At 42.6% G+C, this 24,764-nt stretch overlaps 1 protein-coding gene across 2 annotated transcripts in view; it reads right to left on the reverse strand.

Moving 5' to 3' along the window:
- Window positions 1-15,643: 15,643 nt before the first annotated feature.
- Window positions 15,644-24,764, reverse strand: part of TMEM30B (transmembrane protein 30B) — a 270,478-nt gene continuing 261,357 nt past the window's right edge. For both annotated transcript variants that reach the window (XM_069622706.1, XM_069622707.1), the window contains exon 8: window positions 15,644-17,364. In XM_069622706.1, the coding sequence (XP_069478807.1) occupies window positions 17,177-17,364 (188 nt within the window). In that variant the 3' untranslated portion in view covers window positions 15,644-17,176. The remainder of the gene's footprint in view (window positions 17,365-24,764) is intronic.

Consider the following 24,764-nt stretch of genomic DNA (forward strand, 5'->3'; position numbering starts at 1 on the left):
ACTGCCTTGAAGATTGATGTATCCTGAGCCAGTGATGACAGGGAGCAGGAACCAGGCTGACTCAGGTAAGTGTAAAAAGAAACAGGCTTTATTCTTCTTGGTTACATAGCACAGTCATAGGAAGGAGGAGAGTAGGTGATAAGCCTCTGCCCTTGTTCCCAGTCCATCTCCCAGTCCCAACCGTCACTCTCTAGAATCCTCAGGCCGCCCACACTCCAAGCTCCACTTAAACATTCTAGGAGGCCCTTGCACACACTCAGCTATTCATCACAATCATACCAGGATACAACACATCCCCCTCCTTAACAAACAAACAGAAATCAGAATACCCTCACCATCATGTTAGGATCACAATCAAAACAAACCAAACACCTTCTACCCCGGCCTGCCACACCGAGGTCTCAGTGCTGCCACCACTGAGCACATACATTGCCACATGGACAATCAAAACTAAACTACCATCATAAACCCTCCTAACCTACCACAGAACTGCCACTCCTGGCCTCAAGCCTGCCACACTTGAGCACAAACCCTGTCTCAACGAGACCAACATACCTTCCAACATATAGTGTAGCCAACACGTATACAATTGGCCTGAACAAAATCCTAACATGCCAACAACAACAAAACCAACAGTATCCAAAACAAACACACCTCAGCACCTATCCCTTCTCCCCTAAGGAAAACATAGAAAAGGAATAATATAAGAGCAAAGAGACTAACTGGACAAAGACCACAAAAACCACAACACAACCACAAAAGACGCGGTGTGTAAAATGTGCACAGTCACTACCATGCAAAACGAAACTTCCGTCCAAGCACCAACAAAATGTAAAATTGTGGTACCTGCTAAAGGGTTCCGCTACAAACAAAAAAAACACAAAAATCCAGTGCAAGCACAACAAGGTGGAAAAATGTAGTGCTTCTCCGATGTTAAAATTGTTAGATAATAGTACAATAATAAATACATTGTCTCCCCATTGACTATTAAAACTTATCTCAACTGTCTGTGTGGTAAACTCGTAGTAACTTCAACCTAACTAGGCATTAAAAAGAATAAACATCTCACGTGAACTGCACTTCCTGACACCACAGACATTAGGAGTCCAAAAATCACTCCTAACCCCGACACTATAACATTCTACAGTAGACCAAAACACTAAAAATATATAGTCAGTGTAGCCTACTCCCATAACTTCACGCGTACTACCTACGCCTCAATGTCTCCTACTATAGTGTCCTACTATAGGATTCTTATATATTAAGATCTTCCCCGAATAGGATGCTTCTACCTAAAGATCCTCCCCAAACACAAATCACTTATTTGTGTTTAACCTCCGAACACCGGTCTCCCTAGGGTCTCCATAAGGCATCACACCTGGCCAGCATGTGATCCTCACCCTCAACTACATGCGTGCTACCTCTCACACACCTACTTCTCCCAACGTACATACTCACAACTGCACACACCCATTGCAGTCACATTCACTTCAAACGTGCTATTTCACACACGCACCCAACAAACAGATGTATGTCACACATACCTACAGTTGCATGCTCCAAATGCACTCATCTCCAGACGCATACTAACATTGCAACTTCAAAATGCATGCAACTTCTCTAAATTGCATTAAACTTTACATATGCACACACTATTTGCCCACTGTACATCTACTGAAAAGGGATGATGGACACTAACAGACATGGTGTTGATCAGGCACCATTCTGGAAGTGTGTCACCTAAGACATAAAATTGTACTTTTTAAAACAATCCCTTATTTGTGTAATCGTATTGCATTTGTTTTGGAATTGCCGTTATGTAAGCTTTTCTAGTGATGGACATGACAGTAAACACTTTTATGCAACAGCAATTCCAAAACAATAATCCTCTCATTAACCTCCAAAAGTTGGCATTAAAACAAAAGCACCATATGTGCTGCCATGTGCCTCATTGCCAGACCACTTGAACCAAAACACAGGGAAAAGAATGCTGCTTCTTGCTTTAAAGCGTGCTTTATTAGAAAACGTCTCAAACCTCCATGAATGCTCCCACTCACAGCATGTGTCTCTTCCGGCATCACGTTCGTGTGCTACTTCAAACTTCCATGAATGTTCGCGTACTTTAAAATAGCATCGCGCAAAATTCTCCTCCATCTGAACTATAACCGACAGTCCATAAATCTTTTACAGCAGGGCTTTACTGTCTGCATGATTCCCTTCAGGAACGAAGTTTCCCAGACATACGGATGTCCCCAGACGTGCCGGCAAGCGCACGTTCAACAGACTTTTACTCTGCTGCAGGAAACAAAACATCCAAAATGTGCGGTTGACATCAGACGTGCGAGCGTGCGCACGTTCAAAGGGCCTTTCCTCTGTTACTTTCTCCGAACACGGAGATAAGGAAAGATGGTGCCGGGCCCCTTATCCTTGCATTCCAGCCTAGCGGACATGCTGGAACGCAACTACGGGAGGGCCTGCTGGGCGCGCGCACCACCCTTCGATCTTGTGTAGTAAGACTTTGGAGGAAACTGGAAAGTTGGGGCATGATCCCGAACTCCTGTTTTATATTCAACCCTTGTACACAAATACATCTGTGGCAGTACGTTTAAGCTCAGAAGGTTATCTTTCAAAATACATCCCCACCAGTCAGGGCTTAAAACAGGGATGTGTTCTGGGTCCAGTACTATACAACAGTATTGGAGAACACAATTGGAGAAGGACAATTCAGTTATCTGTAAGTAAGAATACAAATACACAAGCAGGCTGTCCCTATAATGAAGAACACCCTGTCCCTATCCCCATGGATCTCTTCCTAGGAGACACATGGTGCACCACCTATTTAAAAGGGATAGCAGAAAAGAATCTCCCTATCCATCATTCAAACAATAGAATATCAGTTTCTTTGTCACCAAAATATCAAAAAGACTCCAAACACACCTCTTGGAAGCAGATGGACTTTTGGGCAATATGGACATGTTCTCAATTATGGCCCTTCAAGAAACTTGGATCACAGCTGAATTACAGATTGATGATAGACGAACTGTTAATGAAGTTGCTATAAAAGGCCATCTGGGGCGTCCGAAGGGTGGATTACTGATATCAGTACAGACTCCTGGTCAATTGTGAAATTGTCGCAATCTACACCGACCATACTAATTGCAAAAATATCACAGTCTGCGATGAACATAATCATAATCAATGTATATGATCCACCAAAGATGTCTCATATTCTAGAGAATACAAAAACAGTTGCAACTATTCTTAAGCTCTATTTGCATCGGTTTCCTATTCGGCTACTTGGTGATTTTAATGCCAAGATCGGTGAGATGACCACAATTGAGCACTTGACCTCTTCTTCTCACAATTCTGAGGTTATTAAGTCAACTTTCAACACACAAGGTAATAAATGGCATAAGACATTACAACCTTATAATTTAGTACAATTAAATTATTTGTCGCTGAGTGATCCTCATACAGCTCCGACGAGAATTGAGGGATGCTCCCTTGCACCCATTGACTACATCTTCTCTAACGACTTGGGTATGCAATATATTGTAGATATGGGTATAGTTGGTCGCGATGAGAGTGACCACCTTCCATTATGTCTTCTCATTGATACCATGAATGTAAATAAGCCAACATCGGAACATGATAGGAATGGGCATATATCCCTCAATGAAGGCCTTAATCGCATCCGGAGAAAAAATAACATGCAGGACGCACATATCGCTCAGACACTACTTCCCGATTTTATACGATCTAGTGAATCTGACCCTAATATCGACGAGGTAATGATCTCTAATTTTTCGAAAACCATGGTTGAAATTCAAAGGAAAGCCATTGAACAAAGAGTTTACAAATCAGTCTTTGAAAGAGCTAATATCTCCCTGCCATCTAGACCTGGCATTGATACGTTGATCCAATCTGCAAAAAGAGATCTGCGCCATGAAATTAAGCGAATTGTGTCCCATCATAATGACAAGTCTCCTGAGTCCTCTATCCTGGGCCAAGTTCGTGCTCTTAAATGCTCCTACCGACGCTGGCTTAAAAACCATAAAAAAGAAGTGGAGTTGCATTTATGGCAGAAAATCACCAGTTCTGCCCTTTCGGGCAATGGGAATGGGATAGGGAAATTGATTGTGAAGAATACAAAACGTGAACCAACTTTAAACTGTATCAATGAAGATACATGGGCTAAACACATCCAATCTACTCTTGGTCGAGTTGAATCCACTAATTTGATATTGCCGATACCTGCAGTCCCATGGTAATGCAAAGTCTCGGTATTCGATATCATAACTATCATCGATCGATAGATTAAAATCTTCACGTGCTGCCGGTCCGGAAGGCATTTGCAACCCTGTAATTAAAAGAGATCCTCCATCAAGGGGTGCTGCTTTACATTTATTATTTTCTCACATTGGCAGGCATGGTATACGTCCCCCATCTTGGAAATCCAGTAATATTTTAACTGTACACAAGAAAGGAGCTTGGTATGATCCATCAAATTTCCGTATGTTAGCCATGCTTGACTCCACCTCCAAAATCTTCACAAAAGTCCTCTTATTTTAACACTTGGATTACTGACAACAAGATCCTGCCAGTAAATCAAGTACATCACATAACCTGCTTATATTGACTTCTGCCATTGAACACTCTTGGCTGTGGCGTAATCTAGATGTACACTGTGTATTTATCGATTTTTCTGCTGCTTTCGATACAGTTTGTAGGAATCGGTTGTGGCGGAAATTAGATGCCTGGGGGATTCCTCCTGGCTTGCTACGCATGCTGATGATCCTGCATGCAGACACTACTGTTCGTGTGCGCTTAAATGCAGTGGGCAGACTATCGAAATCCATGGCTACGTATTGTGGAGTCAAACAGGGATGCATGATCGCGGCCATATTATTTGACGTATACTTGTCAGATATGTCCGCTGCATTTCAGATCCATGCTGCAAACCCCGTGAAAATTAAGAATGTCACCATAGACTGGCTCGCATACGCAGACAACCTTACTCTTCTAGACTATACACCAGCAGCCCTACAACTGATGTTAAACGCCCTAGCTACATACTCGGAAGTTAATGGTCTTAAGATTAACATTGCCATAAGTAAAACTATGGTATTTACTAAGAAACATCGACCCAAAAGATTCCAATGGACCCTATCTACTGAACCGCTCGAGCAAGTATCATCTTATAAATATCTAGTCCTTCTTGTAGATGAGAAATTGAAATGGAACTTGCATTGCCCCGAAGTGAAAAGAAAATGTGTGATATCAACTAATGCACTTAGTGCATTCATTGGACGAAACAATGGCTATTGTGCATCTGCTGTTCTGTCCATATACAATGCAAAGATCTTGTCTATGCTTTCGTATGCTGTTGCAATCTGGGGCCATAATACAGGAAACGTAGGATTGTTTTTGAAGCTAAATTACTGAGGAGGCTATTCCACCTCCAGCAATGTATCAGCGTGGAATATCTAAACCTTGAACTTAATCTAAACGGTATATGGAACGTATACATTGCTCAATGTATATTGCTCCTTGAACGTTTACTTACAGCACAATCTGATACAATTATTGTCCCCTATGTGAAGGCCTTTTTAAGTCTTGATGACAATATCTCTATTGGAACCATTGGTGCGCTAAAGCGTATCCATAAGAAATGGCTATATGAGGGTAGCATCTCATTTCTATCCGGTAATGTAAAACACTGGTTGAAGATTAAACTACGTGAGGCTGCTTTTATGCAAAATATGCTGTATGTTGGGAGTATGAGATCTACTAGCGATTTCTGTAACGAAAGAATGGTACGTACATCACCTCCGAGATACTTCACTGCCTATCCTAGTCCGTACATCTTTCGTACTTATCTCCTAATCAAATTTAATGTGTCAGTGGTCCTCTCATCTAAAGGAAGTTAAAACTATTCCCACTATCGACATACATTTTGTCGTTTATGTGAAAACTTGGTATGTGAAACAGTGTCCCACTTGATAACAGAATGTGAAAGCTAAGATTCACTACGCATGAAGTTCTTCAAAGCATATGACAATACGACCACTATTAATGATATACCCTCCTTATGGTTGGCTTTTATCCAGGGAAACATACATTTTATATATTTTATTGTTCGATTTTATATGCATTTAGTCGAAATTTTTAAATGTCTTGATTATTTCGTGGCCTTCTGTGAATCATGACTTTTTTGTATATGATCTGTATGTTGTGTTATACAAAGCCTTGTTGCTACATGTATATCAAATAAAGTAAATAAATAAATAAATGTTATCTTTTTTTCAGAGTGTCCTGGGCTTATCCTCGGATCTGGAATTTCTCTCTATATTTTAATCACCAGTTATTAGAGGTAATCCAGACAACTCAGACCTAGTTCTGACAGTCAAAGACTAATATGCTCATAAACAAGAAAAATATCTAGAGGCTGTTTACAGCTATCTAGTGGTAAAAAATGTTATTTATGACGTGTCAGATGTGATGGTCATTCCCATTTTAGGGATGTGTTTTTTGGGTGCTCTTGTAATTCTCGTATGGCTCTTAGTAGCCCCTATCAATAACAACACATGTTACACAACTGGCAGCCATGGCCGTGTTGTGTAAATAAATGTATATACACATTTCCCCGTCTGCATTCCATGTTGCAGACTAGAAATAGATATACATGGGCATCAGAACTGGGACTACTTGACACACGGCACCATTAACAGTTCTAAGATGGTGGCCACAGACTGTTACAGTCGAATCAGCTTTCTTGGTCTTATGACTTCACACACAGTACCTACTGATGTGAATCTAGTATACACCCAGCAGGTAGCGTTCATTAACATTTGCAACATGCATAGTAGAAGTTAATTCAGATAAATGACAATAATCGGAAGCTTTTCCCGATCCAACATGGCGACGAGCAAGTGGCTTATAGAAGGACCACTCGTTCGCCAGAAGCCTACCAGCTTGCCTCAGACCATAGAGACACTGACATATGGCATACTTGCATGAGGAAACACCAGAGTGAGATAGGGACAGGGTGTTCTTCATTATATAGCCTGCTTGTGTATTTTTATTCTTACTTACAGATAATTGAATTGTCCTTCTCCAATTGTGTTCTCCAATACCGTTCTTTAGTGTTACGACAGGAATGTACTTAGGATACCATAGTCTTTAACTAAACCCTAGGTGTGTTTCCAGTACTATACAACCTGTTCACAGCAGATATTGAATTGGCTTTCAAGCCTATTAGAAAATCCCTGCCAACATAAATGGGGTGAACATCACATGCATGACATACGATGATGACATCAGAATATTCAATCAGACGGAAATTGGTCTACAGCGTACGTTGGATGCAAAAGAAATCTTGATGGTTATAATGAAAACAAAAACTATGTGCTTGGGGGTGGGTTCACAAGTAGCGAGCAGGAAACCTAAGTGGTATATGGATAATACTGCTCTTGAACGTGTCAAGGAAGTGGTTTATTTGGGCTTCCCTATATGGGTAAAACCCTCAGCATCTCATTATGAGGCCTTTATATACGCAAAAATCTGGAAGCGATGGTCAGCAATAAAAGCCTATTTGATCATCATGGTGGACGAAACGTCGAAGGATTCGTCCATATGTATAAAGTCAGCATAGTCCCCAAAATTCTCTATGCATTAGAGGTTCTTCCATTTGCACATTTGGGGTGACTGGATATGTTTGAGGGCAAGTTACTCCACTCCATTATTAACCTGCCTAGGGGTGTCCCAGTGGAAGCCGTGATATTAGAATACGGCTTTCAATCATTATCTTCAGTGTGGTTGGTAAAGAAGGTGCTGTTGCACTTCAAATTGGGTAAAGCAAGCAGCAAATCTAACAATCTACTACAGCTGCTCGGTAAAGAACAGCAGATGATCCCCCAGAAGCATGCTGTTAGGGACCTTCATGCGTTTACTAAACAATATACTATGTGCACAATAAAAAGAAATGCTTTAAATAGTTATAATTCACTATCTAAAAATGTCTAACTGAATTCAAGAGAATTATAAGGTGCAGGGGACAAATTACGACTCTGGCCCCAGAAGTCGTCAATATGCAAACTGCAAAAAAATATATCCAACAGATATTCTCCTCTTTCTATTATATCCACATTGAAATATTCAAGAACAGTCCCATGATTGCATTACATGTGTCTTTCGATTCAAGCACATATTATGTTAAGTCCCTGTGCTTTTCAGACAGGTACACCGATACAGGACTGACTTTCTGTTTACATATGACATCGACACGCAATTGTGCACGTCGTAGGTCATACAAAAGCAGCCATTTTGAATGCTACAGCCCTCACAGCTCCCATTCAGAGCACTGTACCCATGACCCCTCTACATTTTTGTAGGCCTGCACTTATCTACTCTTCAGAAAATATTCCTAATTTTATGGAGTTATGGAATTCGGCCAATCAATTACGCCACGTATAGAATCTTAGGGGACATATTTAGTGACTCGCTCACCACATCCTACATTGACATCTTTAGAAAGTGACCTGCTCACCTAATGCAGTATTATTTAACATCTCTACAGAAGGTAAGACTGTTAGCCATATTAAATACCAATTACAACTATGAACCCTCCATGTTTGCGCCATTCTTAGAAATCTTTCTGACATTTTTACAGTAGGCTTTGACTGCTTATCTCCCACTGGAGAAGTTCCATTATCCTATAGGATCAAGCCATAAGCTTCTATTAGAGGTATGTTCCTATCACAAAACTATCACTAGACACACCGTATACGACAATTACCAATCTTTACATACCAATATCTCCCTCTCATATAATTAACACACTGTGAAGACTTCGGTTTTCTTCCTTCAGACGTGACATATGTCCTAAGAAACCTACTGTTTATCAGAAGACCATATTGTGACTCAACAAGTTGACTTTTATTCATCCTATTGAACAGAACTACACACTTTTGGAAATCAAGAATTTATTTTCATGAACAATACACTTAAATATTTGGCTTACTGTTTATATTAGAGCAGTATTCCTCTTGGAACCCAATAGAATTGTCTACGTTTTTGCACACCACTGACGAATAGTAAACAGAACTGTGGAGCTGTATGGATAGTTGCTAGTGCTGTCCCAGCGCCGGGCAGTTGTCACAACAGAAATGCTAGAGAGCAAGCATGAGGTGTGGGGTCAAGGAATCATTCAAATGTTTTAGATGGGTCTGCAGAGGATGAGGTACCAAAAAGATTTGTGATTGCCCATCTCCCAAGTAGTGAAGAAAGGGCAGAGCGACCTTGTAGCAGGGTTTGCTGGTGATTGTATGGGGACAGATTGGCTATAAGCTGGAGGTTTACTAATGGTAGCGTCTGAACTGTGGATTTCTATCTGTTCACTCGGCTGAGAGGGGATGCAGATGCCTGTGGGGTGATGGATCGGGTGGCACATTCTATAAAGCTATGTTGAGAGTCCATAATATCTTTAGGAGATTGTTTAGGGCTTTGTGGTCTTTGGAATGCTCCAAGGTGCTCTGAAGTCTTCCAATTGCTTCAGATGATCTTGCAATTAATGTTCCTCTACTGTCTGAGAGCTCATGTCTGATATCCCACTGCTTCTGATGGACCCTTGTGCTCCTGATAAATGAACGATGTAATCCAAATCAAATGTGCCCATCTACGGGACTTGCCGGGTGGCATTATCCCTTTTGAAATTGTGCTAATGATCCAGAAACAAGTTTAGGGCATATAATGTATGCAATGCAGATCTAATAAATTGGGCTCCCTTTAGCTTAATCTAGCTTTTTCCATTTCTTCCAGGTTAAGACAAAGACAAACTTAGAAAGGGGTCTAAGTGGCTCTCACAAAGCTCCACACCACTGTGCCGAAACAGATTTCTGATCTGAGAACTTCGAATAGCTGGCGCTCTGTTACCCTGCCCCACTCTATTGTGCGTAGACAACTTTACACCCAACAGCAGTTCAGCAACAGGGATGAGGGGGGAGGAAAAAGAGTGGATTACATGCAAATGTGGGCAGAAGACCGAAGCTTATTCCAGGAACATTACTAGGACAAAAGAATGGTAGAAAAAAGTATGGAAACATCTGGAGAGCCAAAGGTTGCAGACCCCTGGTCTAGAGGGAGTGAGGAAGGAGTAGCGGGGAAGGCCAAGCATTTGGCATGAACAGTAGTCGAGTTTGCTGAGCACAAGAGTGAGTAGTAGTGAGAAATTGACATTTTCTGAATGTTAGGAGGTTAATACGAGTTGCAGTGGTAGAGATGAATTGTTTCAGTCTGAGGACGCTATCAAAGAGGAACCCAAAGTTGTGAGCCTTGGGCAATGGAGCAAGGTCATATAGGAAGGGAGAGAGGGGACAGATGGCATGGCATTAGAAGCCAGGAGAATGATTCTTTTTTTACTTTGTTTTAAAACGACTGCAATTAAAACATAACTCCCAAGCACTTGTACATTTCTTAGATCATAATTACAATGCAGTACATATTGCGTATCTGTTCATGTTTTGGTAATAATGCCTCCTTTTATGTTAACATTAACATCTTTCCGATTTTCATACATGTCTACACTTGGCACTTCTTTAGCCTCAAGAGATTCAATACATACATTTTGTGACAATAGAACCACCACCCCAGGTGTACGGTACAAGCCTTTTAAGCTAGTGGTTCATTCATTCATTGCATTCCATCCACAAAGATGGTACAAATGCCATGACATCCATTTTCGAGTTCAGCATATTTATTTTTATAGCGCTCCAATTGACCCAGAGGCAAACGGGCACATAAACAAGAAACAAAGGCCACCAACAAAAATCCAACAGAGCATATAAACAGAAACAAATCAGACAAACAACTTCAACTAATTACCATACAGGCAGAAAAGTCAATAATTAAATTCAAGTCCAATGAAACTCGACAGGTCATTAGATATGTACAGGAAGTATGGCAGGTTACTTGTACCACAACCCAGCAAAATGCAGTCCCTGCCATTCTGGGCACACCACTGGTCAATATCTTAATCCTTTGGATGATTTTGAGATCTGACATTCTTACTACACCTGGCCCAGTCTTTTGCCACAGCTGTGCCAGTACTATGTTCCTCAGGACATCCATAAATTCATGGCCCACAAAAGGCTCCACATTAGTGGTGACAAAAGTCTAATCCATAACTGTCTTCTTCAGGAGGTTGTCAGCCATTGGAGGCATAAGTGTTACCAATGCGTATATTTCCAGGGAGACAGTATTTTGAGTTAGTAATGTTATGTTGGATTGGTATTAAAGGGACTTGAGCAACCTCTCCTTCGTTCCGCAACATTAACAAAGGTGGTTGCACTTGCTTTCCATCGGGGATAAGCATATCGGAAACCTGCAGGATTATATAGTACTTTCCTCTGTTTCACACGTTTTTGATCCCATGTTTAGTATCCTCCCGCTCTACATTTGTCTCACAGGAATTATCCATCATATTTATACTCTTCCCATCCGCTGAGGGTTCCCCCAAGGAGCCAAACAACCCAAGTTGGGATATTTGAAAGTTCTGATCTATAATAGTTTGCAATATATGGTCTGTCTTATCTATAATCTGATCTTGTTGGCAAGATTTGTCCACTTTCACTGCCCGCTTATCCATCATATCTATCCTATAGCAGAAGTCTGTACAATGTTTACATAGATTAAGCGCTCCAATTAGCCTGTGCCTAATTGGCAGTCATTGTGTCAGACTGCTAAGGTTGAATTGACCGGTATGTTCATCTCTTCCCTTTGATAATACAGTAGAGGCTTGCACAGGAGATTACCTACTCGTATTTCCTAGCATAGATGGGTTACTAGATGGTTTCGTATTTCATTGCTATTTATATAGCACCTTACGCCAAAGCGCTGTTCGAAACCAATTTAAAGTACAAAAGAAATGAGCATGTGAATACAATGAAAACAATATACAATGAGACTCGGAGTTGAAGTATGAACGTTTTTAGAACAGCACAGAAAATAGAATAAGAGTGAATAAACTGCAAAGAGAAAGGAAGAGCATTCCAGTAGAGAGGAGCAAATAGAGAAAAAGAACAGAAACGAGAGGATGTACATGGAGGACGAGGTACAGCCAAATGAACGTGGGTTTGCGAAGGAAGAGTACCAGAATGAATGTAGAAAGAAACGAGAGGTAAGCAATAGGGGCAAGTCCATAAAGGGATTTAAATGCTATAAAGAGAAAATTAAATTTGAGTTGGTAGTGAAAGTGTAGCAATCGAAGAGGGAGAGATAGGGTCGCGAATAGGTAAGGAATACAGAAGACGAATAGAGGAATTGAAGATAGATTTAAGAGGAGCTAGACAAGAGACAGGAAGACCAAAGAGGAGAACAGTAGAATAATCGAGAAAAGATGAAAGAAGAGATTAGAAGTTGAATGGCACAAAGTGAGAAGAGGTCTAATTTGCGGAATATTATAAAGATGGAAACGACAGGAGTGAGATGCGGTTGAAATATGAGCGAAAGAAAGATTAGGATCAAGGTGAAGGCCAAGATTGCGGGCAGTCAGAGGAAAAGGCAGATGCGAAGGAGAAAACGGAACAAAGGGAGGAGAAACAGGCAGGGGAATAGTATTAGCAGGAAAAATACAGGACTTCAAAGAAAGTGGTCCGACATCCAGGTTTTAATAACTGAAAGACAGGCAGAGAGGTTCAAGTGAATAGGAGGTGTAAAAGAAGAAAAAGATAGAAATAATTGGATGCCATCAGCATAAAAATTATGAGACAACCCAAAATAAGAGATATTAGCCAAAGGAGAGGCATAGAGAGAGAAAAGAAATGGGCCAATAACAGACCCTCGTGGAACACCGTTTAGAAGAGGAACAGAACAGACACCAGCCCAAGATACAGATTAGGTGCGATCAGAGTGATAAGATTGAAACCATGGGATTACAGAACCAGAGAATCCAAAGGAGGAAAGGGATTGAAGTAGTAGTGTGTGATCCACTGTATCAAAAGCAGCGGATAAGTCCAAGAGTATAAGAATAGAGGAGTGTTCAGCGTAACGGGCAGAAAGGAGAGAGTCACAGATGGAAAAAAGCAATTTCTGTAGAATAAAGAGGTCGAAAACCAGACTGAAAGGCGAGGTAGAATAGAATTAAGAGTAACAAAGGAAGACACCTAAGAGTGAAAGAGACGCTCCAATAATTTACAAAGGTAAGGACGAAGGGAAATAGGATGAAAATTAAAGGGAATGGCAGGATCAAAGGAAGGTTTTTTTCAGGACTGGAAGAATAATAGCATGTTTGAATAGAAGAGGGAAAAGTAGAAGTAGCAAGAGAGATATTAAGAAGACCAGTAATGTAAGAATTGGGAGAAGGATAGATTTTAGGAATAAGAGTAGAAGAAACAGGATATATAGAAGAAGCAGTCTGATGAGCCCCAGAAATGATTAAAGTAGTATCAGAATTAGAGATCTTCAAGAAAGAAGAAGGAACCACAGTAGGAAGGGAAGGGGAAACCGAGCAAGAAGACAGCGAGGAAACGAGAGGGACGGCAGAATGAAGAGAATTCGCTTTAGAAGTGAAGAAATCAGATGCAGTAAGTGCAGAGAGAAGGGAGACGATAGACAAGAAAGAAGCACTGGCTCAGACCCTGCAATATTTGCTTCCTTCGTGCAATAACTTCCGCTAAATGTTTATTCTTGAGCAGAGGGGGTCTACATATAGAGATTGAAGGAAAAGTGGCTTTACACACTTTACTAGTATTAGCTCTTATAATGGACATATTAGGCGAACATTCCATACATATGGATACTCGTGAGATGGGGGCTTTACAAGTTTTATTAATTTTAGACATTTTCAGATGTATTAGCAAAGAGCACACATTGAGACTTGTTGAAATATAAGAACATAAGCAGCCCTCCAACCCAATCAGATATACTCCTTGGCGTAGTGGCAATCTCCCCAAACTCACCCAAGGAGTAACAACACAGGGAAGACCATGCAAAGTTTGCTGAGTGCTCAGATTTAGGAAGCACCAGCCAGGAGCGAGCCACAGTAATCCAAAATCGGCAGGCAATTCAAGCCGCCGCAAGCAGACAGCCTGAGGGCCAGAAGATGAGCGGGAAATGCTCAGAGAGGCAATCCGCCACAATGACCTCACCAAATGCACAGGAGTACAGTGATTACTCGGCATAAGACAGTGGAGAGCCATCCAGTGACGAATTGCAATGAAACCATAGGTAATCCATTCTGAAATGGCTGGGGTGAAGGTGGGAAAGGAGAAAAATATTGGAGTGTCATTAACAAAGAGCTGATAGTGAAAGCAAAAGGACAAGGTAAGTATTCCTAGGATAGAGTTATAGAGGGTGAAGAGCAGAGGTTAACAAACGGATACTTTGGGGATGTAACAGGGAGTGCTGTTGGGTGAGAGGTTTCAAAGTTCCAGGAAATTTTAAAGGACGAACCTTCCCAGTAGGAGGCGAGAGCAGTCTTGCGAATCCCAAATTCCTGGGAGAGTGTGGAGGAGAAAGTAGTGGTTGACTGTGTTGAAGCTGGCAGAGGTCCAAAATGTATACGTATAAAAGAGTTTGGAGGGGTGAACATCAGAGCGAAAGTTGGAGACCTGCAGCATTGCAGTCTCAGTGGAGTTTTTACTACAGAAGTCAGATAGAAGTGATCTCCTAAGCCATTATCATCGAGGTGCTTAGTGATCTCACACTTGAGGACCTTTCAATAATGGGGTAGGAGAGAAACTGGGGGATACCTTTCTGGGATATTTGGGTCAGCAGAGGGTTTCTTCAATAGTGGTTGGACAGCTGCAGATTTGAAGGGGGCATGGAAAGGTCCAGTGGAGACAGAGATTAAAGAGCTCAGAGATCAAGGCAGGTGATTGCTCCCCAAAAGGTCAAAGACTTGGTCTTAAAACGGGTTGATAGGAATGTAAGATGGATTGATGCTGCAAAGGATGTGTGCAAGTTCAATTGGGAAGTTAGGGGAGAAGTCAAGAATAGAAGTGGGTGGAAGTGATGGACAGAAGGAAGGTGGGAAAGGGAGAAAGAGAAGTAGTGAGCAATATCATTAGCAGAAAGGGAGGAGGCGATGGATATTAGCTTGGGAGATGTGAGTAAAGGGGTAGGGGAAAGTTTTCAGGGTGATGGCAAAAGGTAAATATTCAGTTTTTTGAAGGAGGATTGGGCAGATTCCAGTGCAGAGGCGAGTGCAGCATGTGAATTATTTATAGGCTAGGAGTATGGTAATGTTCTGTGATTTGCACCAGCATTATAGGTCACACTGCATATTTGTTTTTGAGGTGATTTCAATAGTATTGCTATTTTGATATGCGCATTACAGAGTTGTTGTGGTCTTTAGTTGTAATTTATATATTTGTGTACGTTTGACTTGTGTGAAAATAAAGGCAGGAAAAATATCCGGCAAACCTAGCATGCAGGAAAGGTATTGATGTAACAAAATACTCTTGTAATCTTTACATGTAAATCAAATAGCAAAGCTGTCGGTTTTTGGAAATGTGTCATCATGTGATATACATTTGATGGAAGGCTCTTACTGCAAAAATATATTTTTTTAAATATTAAACATTTTCATAATGATTGTGACTATTGACACAATCTTAAATGTACACATTGAATGCTGCAACTCCAAAACATTTGAAGGAGGTACTTTATTTAAATTGAAAAACTAGAAAAAGTAAACATGTCAAGTTAATACCTTTTTTAATGGAAAAAAAATACAATACAATAAAAATACTCTTTGTCCTCTGAATAGCAATTAGCATTCCAGAAGATAAAGGTGGCTTTTCCATCAAGGAAAACACAGTCCTGCAAAACTCCAGTACTCTGACTAACCCATTCCGTCAATCAGACGTTCACATGTATAAGCAATTATCCATTACAATCCTTAAAATGTAAAGATTTCATACAACATAGTGTACTTCACATTGTATATCCTGAGTTCAATTCTAGCAGCAGTGGTCTGGGACACATTTTGGGTTTCCAAAGGAGGACATTGTGATCTAAACAAAGGTAAAATTAATGAATTTATCTGTAAAAGGTCTTAAGGGTAATTGTCCCATCTAAACAAGGTAGAAACATTTTCAACTAAATAATCATTCTCAATGATACATAAACAGTGTTCCAAGTGACCTTGCTGTTAGTGCCAAGGAGCTTACAAGCATGAAGAGTTGACAGCTATGGGTGCACCAACCTCAATTTTAGGGAACTAGGCAGTCAGCCACTTACAAATTATTATCTAACAGCCAACACACTCCTTTACATGCAACTCTATATATGCAGAACTTCAAATTAAAGGCTAGAAGCAGCAACCCCCCTGGGACAGGAGTTGTGCAACTCTGCATTAAGGATAAAATGGAACTACAAATATATTTAAACTTCTATGTAAAAAATGTGTTCAGCAAGCTTAAGGCACATTTCCAGACCGGTAAAGCGCCAAATCTTCTCGAAAAAAGAAACTACTCCTTTTGGTTGTACTATTGTAGAATTATGCAAAAGTAAAAATGTAGTATTCATCAGTTCACTGTTTGGAAAGTGATCAAGTTCAATAAATCCCTGATTGGACTGCCTGAAAGAGCAGAAGGAACCAGCAAGGATGTGCATACTGTACCCAGGGGTACAAAATGGTGGTAGCTACAGTGTCTGGCCCAACCACCAAGCAAGTGACAAACTAATAATGTCATTCGTATCACAATTTAAAGGGTATGTTTATATCATAGCGGTATGCCTCAGTGGATTTATCACATTGTTGAAAGATGGAAGTCTATAAACATCTATTATTTTTACCACTCAGCAAACCCAAGAAGAGTTCTCGTTTTAATATATATATATATATATTTGTTGTTTGTATTGAATGGGCCATGAAGGGTCTACGCAGTAGTAGTGCCAAAGTTTACAGTTCAACATAGTTGTTTTACCCCAACAAGCCTAACAGAAATGTACCCTTTTCCAGTAACTTGCCTTTTAAAACCAATGAATCCCTTTTGGGAACAAACAAAGTACGAACAGGGTCATTAGACTTCATAAATACCAAGAAACTAGATGAGGAAAATTTGCAATTCCGATTTTCATTAGTTTCAAATAATACATGCAACAGAACCACCATTAAAGATTTTTCACCTGGGGGGCACAAGGAAGTAAACATAAAAATGTCCAAACACATGTCCTAAATGTCAGTATTCATATTTTGATTATGGTATTTTACGTGCACTAAAATCATGAGGAAAGCAGTAAAAACACAGAGTGAGCCGAATACTAGGTAAACGATTCCCAAAAATGGATTCTTTCCACCCATCCAAGATACGCTGCTGAAAATAACCTTCTTCTTGCCGTTGAACGCTTGAACTGGGAAATCTGAGAACACAATGGTTAAGGAAAGAAACGTGGCTGGAAAGTACAATAATAAAGCACTTTAACTGGGAAAGGATGGGGCATGCCCATGGCAACACTCCTCCTACAGGGACAGTACTTTACAAGTAAATGTAAGCAAGAATGTGGACTTTAGAAATATATATCATTTTTCCTCAACTAGTGTGAAAGCTTGTGTACACGGACAAAGTGCGTGAAGAAAGACATTTCTGGATTGTTAAAGTGGGCTACAGAAGATACAGTAGGTTTTCATTCCTAGAGTAGGACTACTGTGTATTTCCTAAGGCAGCAGCTCCCTCTAGCTGTGACAACAGGAGAAGCGGGCAGTCTCTACTGCGCATGGCTGCATTGGACAAACATACATCTGGCCTTTTATTATATAGAATAGTCCCCACGAAAACAACATTCATGGCCTACCAACATCTTCCAATTGTTCATTATGTTGGCAAGCTCTGCACCTTTCCTTGTGTCCATAAGAGGTGATGAACCAGTGGAGGATGAAAGTTGCCCTTCTGTTTTTATTTTTTTATTAAACATTTCATTCAGTGTGGACCTGGTTCCAAGAAGCAGCAGAATACTTCACAGAGAAACTTTATTGTAGCAGGTGTATCTCAAACATGAAATCCAGTGAAGATCAGATTATAGGAACTGACATGATTGTGGTGTAGAAACATTTAAGTGGGGCAGTACAATAAAGCACACTATGGAGGTATGTTTGTATTTTATTGACAACATATTGCATTACTCAAATCCAATTTAGGCAAAGGTTGATGAACCAGTTTGGCATTTAACTAGAATATGTGAATCTGGGCAAAGTGTCCCAGTTCTAGGGTCAACAACTTACCAGCTAGAGCACAGCCCAACCCTGTCCTTCTCTATTGCGGCGACGTATGAGAAGATTGAAATGCCTTAAGATGGTGCTGGTGAATGAATAGGCACTGGCAGCCCTAAAAAAAAAAAAAAGCACTTTCAACAGCATAACAAATTTGTAGTGATTAGCGACGAATCTTACAGTACAAAGAAATACATAATAGTAATTGAATGCAGAGTACCCAAATTAATTCATCTACTCAGAATGAAAACAAAAATCTCAGTATTTTAGGGAGAATTTATTGGGATTATTCGCTTTATACTAGATCTAAACAAAATTAGACTCCACATTAACGGGACGGGTAGAGGAACTGTGTAGATCTCCTGTAGTCTACTTAAAATACAGAGAGAAAAGGTAGAATTGTTGAAATGCGTATCAGGTGAGAACTAGTTCAAATTCTTTATCACATTTACCTATTGTAGTTTGCCATCATGATGCCAGGAGATCTCGATGCAATAAAAATAAAGCTCTGTAATCCCTAGAGACAACAGGATAAATAACCAATTTTGTAATAATATTAAAGTATAATTACCCCAGTGCCCTCGCTCTCTCACATAAGAAGGATTTCTCGGCTCCATAATGCACCATGTCAAAGATCCATACTAAAAGGTACTACTACCTCGAACTACCCCATCTGCAAAGTCCCCATTTACTGCTACCAATAAGAAATAGGTGTTGGTCGAGACCATGCATGGGTGTTTGGAAAATGGCTGCCTGAAGCCAGTGCTAGCCCCCCACAACCACCTCTAGTTAGTACAGACCAAGAGAAGTGGAACTACCCCGGCCCGGCCCAGCCATCCCGGATGTCTAGCCCGTCCAGACCCAGGAGTATTGTTACAAAGGATCTGTGGCACGCCGAGTTGAGCTCTGGGCGTGGGAGAGGGCTGCTGTGACTTGCAGTGAGCAGCAGCACCAGGAGAGGTAAGGAGTTTGTGGTTTGTGGATAAACTGATGTGCGACATACCATCTTGAAGCAACTGGACCTCCAACTCCCAGTACTCTGGATTTCAGAGGCCACTCTACAGTTGCCAGTCGGGATGGCTGGCATGAGTGCTTAGAGTGCAGTTCAAGAAAAGGCTCAAGGGAGATAGGAGCCGAATCGTGTGTTACGATGCCCGGGAGCAGCAGTAACGATAAGGTACCCTTACTGAGAGGCAATGAGATCAGCAAAGGAGGAACAAAGCAAAGGCGTATGCAGGCCATGGAGGGTTTGGGAGAGTGGGCCCAGAGCAGTAGTGAGGTGTGGTGCTCACCTGCTCCCCCGCCCTTTCTGGCAGAGGGGCAACGAGTGAGAGAAAGGGGATTCTAAAGTCCAACAGACCACAGTGCAGAGTTTGGCGAGACCTAGGTTCAGAGCCCACTGGATGTATACAGAGGGGCTTGAAAAGAACAGCTAACAGACACATAGAAGCTGGTACCTGGGACATTCCTCCTTATCTAACACTGGTGTAGACCCAGCTATGGGGGGTGCTGAACTTGGTAGCCCAGTAGCGGTGGTCTCTGGCCGAACTGCACCCATAACCTGTGCAATGGGTTCAATACTGGATTTGCCGAAGAGGCCGAGAAGACAAAGGAGCAGCCAGGATCAGTGGTGGCCTCTCCTTTGCCTTATGATGGAGTGCATGGCCCAATCCAGATCTGTAGAGTGGTTTTAAGGAGACCAACATGGCAGTCAAGGGAGACTTTGGATAGCCACACTCTGGGCCTGAACAAGTCGCTTCACAGTGGACAGCTCTCATTGGAGAAGAGACAATGTTTAAAGGAAGGGTGGAGTGAGGAAGGAAAAGGAGCGACCCATCCCTAGTGGGGTGACCCTTAGAAACATTGAAACCAGAGAAGACCTTGAAACAGAATATAGGAGATAACTTTGCTCAAATCTGAGCAACTGAGAGTGGACAAAATGGAAGATTGTCTTGAAGTATAAAATATCCTGCTTGCATTGGAATCTTTTTGAGTTAAGTATGAAACTCCCATGGCTAATCTGGAAGCCCACATTGACGAGTTGCTGAAGAAGGTGGGTGATGTAGAGAACAGGGAAAGGCAACGCAACCTACACCTTTCTGATGTTCCTGAAGCGGAGGAGGAGACCCAGGTGCAATTGAATAAAGTGGTTCAGGAGATCTCTAAAAGGGACATTAATGAGGATGGAAAAATAAGCCTTGGTCCAAGATTGTTTGCGGGTCGCTGTCATCACTACACCGATACAGCTTGAATCCTTAACAAGGCAAGGGCCCAACAGTGAGTGGATTACAAAGATCGGAGGGCTTTGTATTTTGCAAGACCCGTCTACCTTCACTATGTAGAAGGAGAGAGTGTTGGGTTCTTACTTCCTGGATGTGTGAAAAATTGATTCACATTTTGGAAGGGATGTCCCTTTGCCTTGATTTTTAAGATATATAATGAGTCATACATGCTGAAAGAGCTATGAATCTGCATATTGGGTGACACACGAGTGCATAAAAGCTGGTGTGGGGATTGTATTTAACAAAATTAAAATGAGACGTAAACAAAGTGGAGAGGCTCGTGCAAGGTAGATTTTTTATATCAGCTGGTCCAAACGAGGGCCTATTTTGGGCCATTGGTCACAAGGTACTTTCCTAATAAGGGGCAAGTGGCGATTCTGCAGATAGCCCTTGTAAAGTTGAATGGGTGTATTAATGGGGTATTTACTCTGAGAGGACCCTTTAATCAGGTGTAGATCCCTTAAGGGACAAACATGATTTTTGAGTGTCCCTTAGTGGATGGGGGAGTGGGAAGGGGGTGGGAGATTTTGGCAGGTTTTGTAAATTGTTAGAAAATTAAAGGTTTCTGGCCTTTTGGAGAGAGGTACATCCGACAGGAAAGGGGTTTACATTGTATTCCTCCCCTCACAATAGTGTAGACTGTATATTCATAGATATGGGCCAGCGAGAGAGGATGTGGGCGCAGACTTTACTGATGGTGTGGACAGATCATGAGATGGTCCACCTGATGTTAGATCTGCCATGTCCAAAGCATGGTATGGGTAAATAGCAGTTGAGACGAATCACAGGAATACGTCACTTCTCCCAAAGGAGTAGAGGCAAGCAGGACCTCACCAAGAGAGTCTTCCAGAGTACTCCTTTTCTTGTGAATAACTCACTAGGAGCCATACCAAAGAGGTGGAGACTGGACAAAAGGTGAGAAACCAGCGAGATTCAAGTTTGCTCTAAAAAATGTGCCAAGGCCTTGCAGCGTCCTATTCCAGAACAGAACCTGGAAGGAGACTCTGGGACGCAGCATCTGCCAGAGAAGGGACAAAGAGAGACAAACACAGATGGCAGGCGTCCTTACTGGAAGAAGGAAATAGGTGGTGGCGTGACCGAGAAGCAGAGGTGGACTAGTAAACCATGCAGAGACCCGTGGCTGCAAGCACAGAGACTAAAGGAGGTCAACCCGACATTAGAACAAGATCGTCCCAACCCAGCGAGAACCCTGGTGACGCTATCCCGGTACACCTCAGGTAAAGGGGAAGCTGGAAGACCCGGTAAGGGGACAGATAATCATGTCTGACAATTTTACAATGAAACATGGAAATTCTGATACAGATTTAGAAGTTACCCCCGTTTGTGGCACAACTGGTAAATCATTCTAAGCATAAGATCTAGTACTTAAGACAATCAAGTTTTGTACATAGTCGAGGCCGAGTAATATGACTTATTCAAAAAGAATGTTTGTATGAATCTGCTGCAACACCCTAGATCTCAGACATAGCTCGGCTCTTATGTATTCCACTGGCAATCTTGCAGGCATGTCTAATAGATAGACTAGAGGGGAAAATGCTTTAAAAGACTAAGATCTCCTTATGATTTGCTGACCAATTTCACAACCAGAGTGCGCATGGATGAGTCTTCCCTCTGTGTGAGCTCCTGCCCAGTGGTCCAATAAATGGCCTGAGCCCCCGTTTCTGGACCCCCCCCCAATGAAGACAATCGTGTTGGAGACGTGTGAGGGCCAACCCCCCCACAGAAAAAAAAAATCACTGAGGGAAGGGACTTATATTACCAAAGAAAGGTGACGACACCAGAGGGTGTATTCCCTCGAAAACGAAATGAAAACTGGCACTGGTCACGTCACTCTGTGATCCTGTGAGGCGTCCTGCTGTGTTACAACTATCCTCGGCAACTACATGAGATGCGAACACACCCCTGAATCATCTTCGCCGCTGGGTGCAGTGCGGACATCAAGGTAACACCACTGGAGGCACCCCCAGTGACCTGGAGCCTGTGCCCTAACACATCTACAGACCCCCTTCAACCGACACACACGAAAGTCCACGGTGCCCGGAAGGCAGTGAAGGCGGGCGGCCAACCTTTCCTGCCACCTGCAAAGGCCCCTCCCCTGCCCCCCCGGTGCAGCCTCGCAGCTCCGGGGACAGAACGTTACGCTGCGCTCAGGACCCAAACTCGAGACGCAAGAAGTGCCAACCGCATTAAGAGTACGCCGGACTGCGGGCGCCACTCAATGCGAATCGGCCGCATCGTCTCACATTACAACACGGTGAGTGCAACCCACTGGCTCCTTTTTGCCAACAAGCACCTCGAAGGGCTGCCGTCACGGCTGCCGCCAGGGGAGAACTGGCCCTGAGTATTCATACGTGCATTCCTAACATTGAGGAATCACACAGCCCTATCATGGGATCCATCACGTGGGCAGCCCCAAATAAGGGCCCTTGGACAAGCACAGTGGACCATATTACACTGGCTCAGAGGGGAGGGGAAGAGTAAGAAGGGACAGAGATCCCAAGCCGCACGAACTCTGATCTGTGGACTCCATACTGTGCCACACAGAACGACCCATCCAACTCAATGGCTTAATGCCCGACATGGCCCCAGGCACACTGTAGCACTAACGGCCAGTGAAGGTGACTCACTGGTCCCGAAAGGTGGACTCTTTGACCACTTTCCACAACACCAAAGGACCGCACGTGGTCTACTAAAAAAACAAGCAATTGAGGTACCTCCAATCCCTCATCACATGGGCACCACTACCACCCTCAGGGAAAAGGAAAAAAATAACACCCGGACAACCGCTTCCACTGTGGTAGAGGGGGGTGGGAGGGAATAAAAAAGTACAGGAGCTCGCATAATAATACATTGTGCGTAGAGCACCACTCAGAAGGCCCTCCAATAACTGCCCACATACAGAGGTGAGGAGAAGTGGCGCATCCTCAAAACCCTCGAGACCGGCACTCTCAATATGCTGAACGTCCCTCCCTACCCACTCTGAACTCAAAACCCCCTTTGGACTCAAGAGACCCCCACTTATTGGTATCTGCAAAACTTTAGAAGATCTCTTCTCCTGGAATCAATCTGAAGGCATCTATCTGATCCTGCGCAGAGTGTGAGCATATGACAAAGAACCAAAACAAAAGGAAGATAAACAGTCATCCTGTACTAAAGACAGTGCAAAGCCGGAGGACCCCACACATGGTAGATCGGCCTTCCACCCTCAGAGCTGCAGGGAGACGGTGTAGTCCTGGAATCACACTGAAGTCGCCAGAGACGAGCTCCGAAATGGAGGGTTGGGCCCCCGCTAACGGGGCGAGTGCCTCCTCCGCCACAGTAGACACTATATGAACATTAGAGGAATAGTAGCCAAATTCACCTACGGGTACTCCCAACCATCCCCAGCTACAGACGACATGGATAAAGTGGCCATGGAAACATCAGCGTCAGAGGCTACAGTGACAAAGGGAGACATTTCCCCCCTCCTGAATGAGATAAAAACGATGGGAGCTAACATAGGGGGCAAGATAGATAAGATAACACAGCAGATAGATAAGATCAAGGAGAGACTTGCAGGAGTCGAAAGCAACCAAGCCTCCATAGACACCCTTGAAACCCAGATGGACTCCCGAATAAGAGAGATTGAACAAAAAGAGGAGGAATTCCGACTAAAAATTGATGACTTGGAAAATCGAGAGAGAAGAAACAACCTACGCTTTTTTGGCATCCCTGAACACGAAGGTGAGACGTAAAGGGACCTCAGGAAAACAATCCATGATATCATCAAAATATTGGTTGCAGATGAAGACATTGACGAACCCAAAACAGAGAGGGTACACAGGGCTGGTGGACCTACAGGTGGCCCCGTCCTAGCCAAGTTCCACAATTATCAGGATAAAGCAAGGATTCTTGAGAAAGCCAGAAACGGGACCCCACTCACCCTCAGGGGAGCGCAGATTACCATCTTTCAGGATCTATCCACACTGACCTTGGCATTGAGGCGAATGTGCGGCCCTCTCACAAAATGGCTCAAGGAATGAGGAACTGGATACAGATGGGGGTACCCCTTCTCCCTATCATTTGAACATGAAGGAAAGAAAATACGACTAAAATCGGAGAGGGTGATTCATGACTGTACCGCTGATCTACTGGAAACGTGTCCAGAAAGAGGTGAACGAGAAGAAGCAGGACAGAGTACCAGACGCTGGGAACTCCAAGGACCACAGAGGAAGAGTCAAGGGATCTAGGAAATACAGACGAGGCAATGC

The sequence above is a fragment of the Ambystoma mexicanum genome, chromosome 11 (genome assembly GCF_040938575.1).
Source record: "Ambystoma mexicanum isolate Mex_15411 chromosome 11, UKY_AmexF1_1, whole genome shotgun sequence".
Taxonomy (NCBI): domain Eukaryota; kingdom Metazoa; phylum Chordata; class Amphibia; order Caudata; family Ambystomatidae; genus Ambystoma; species Ambystoma mexicanum.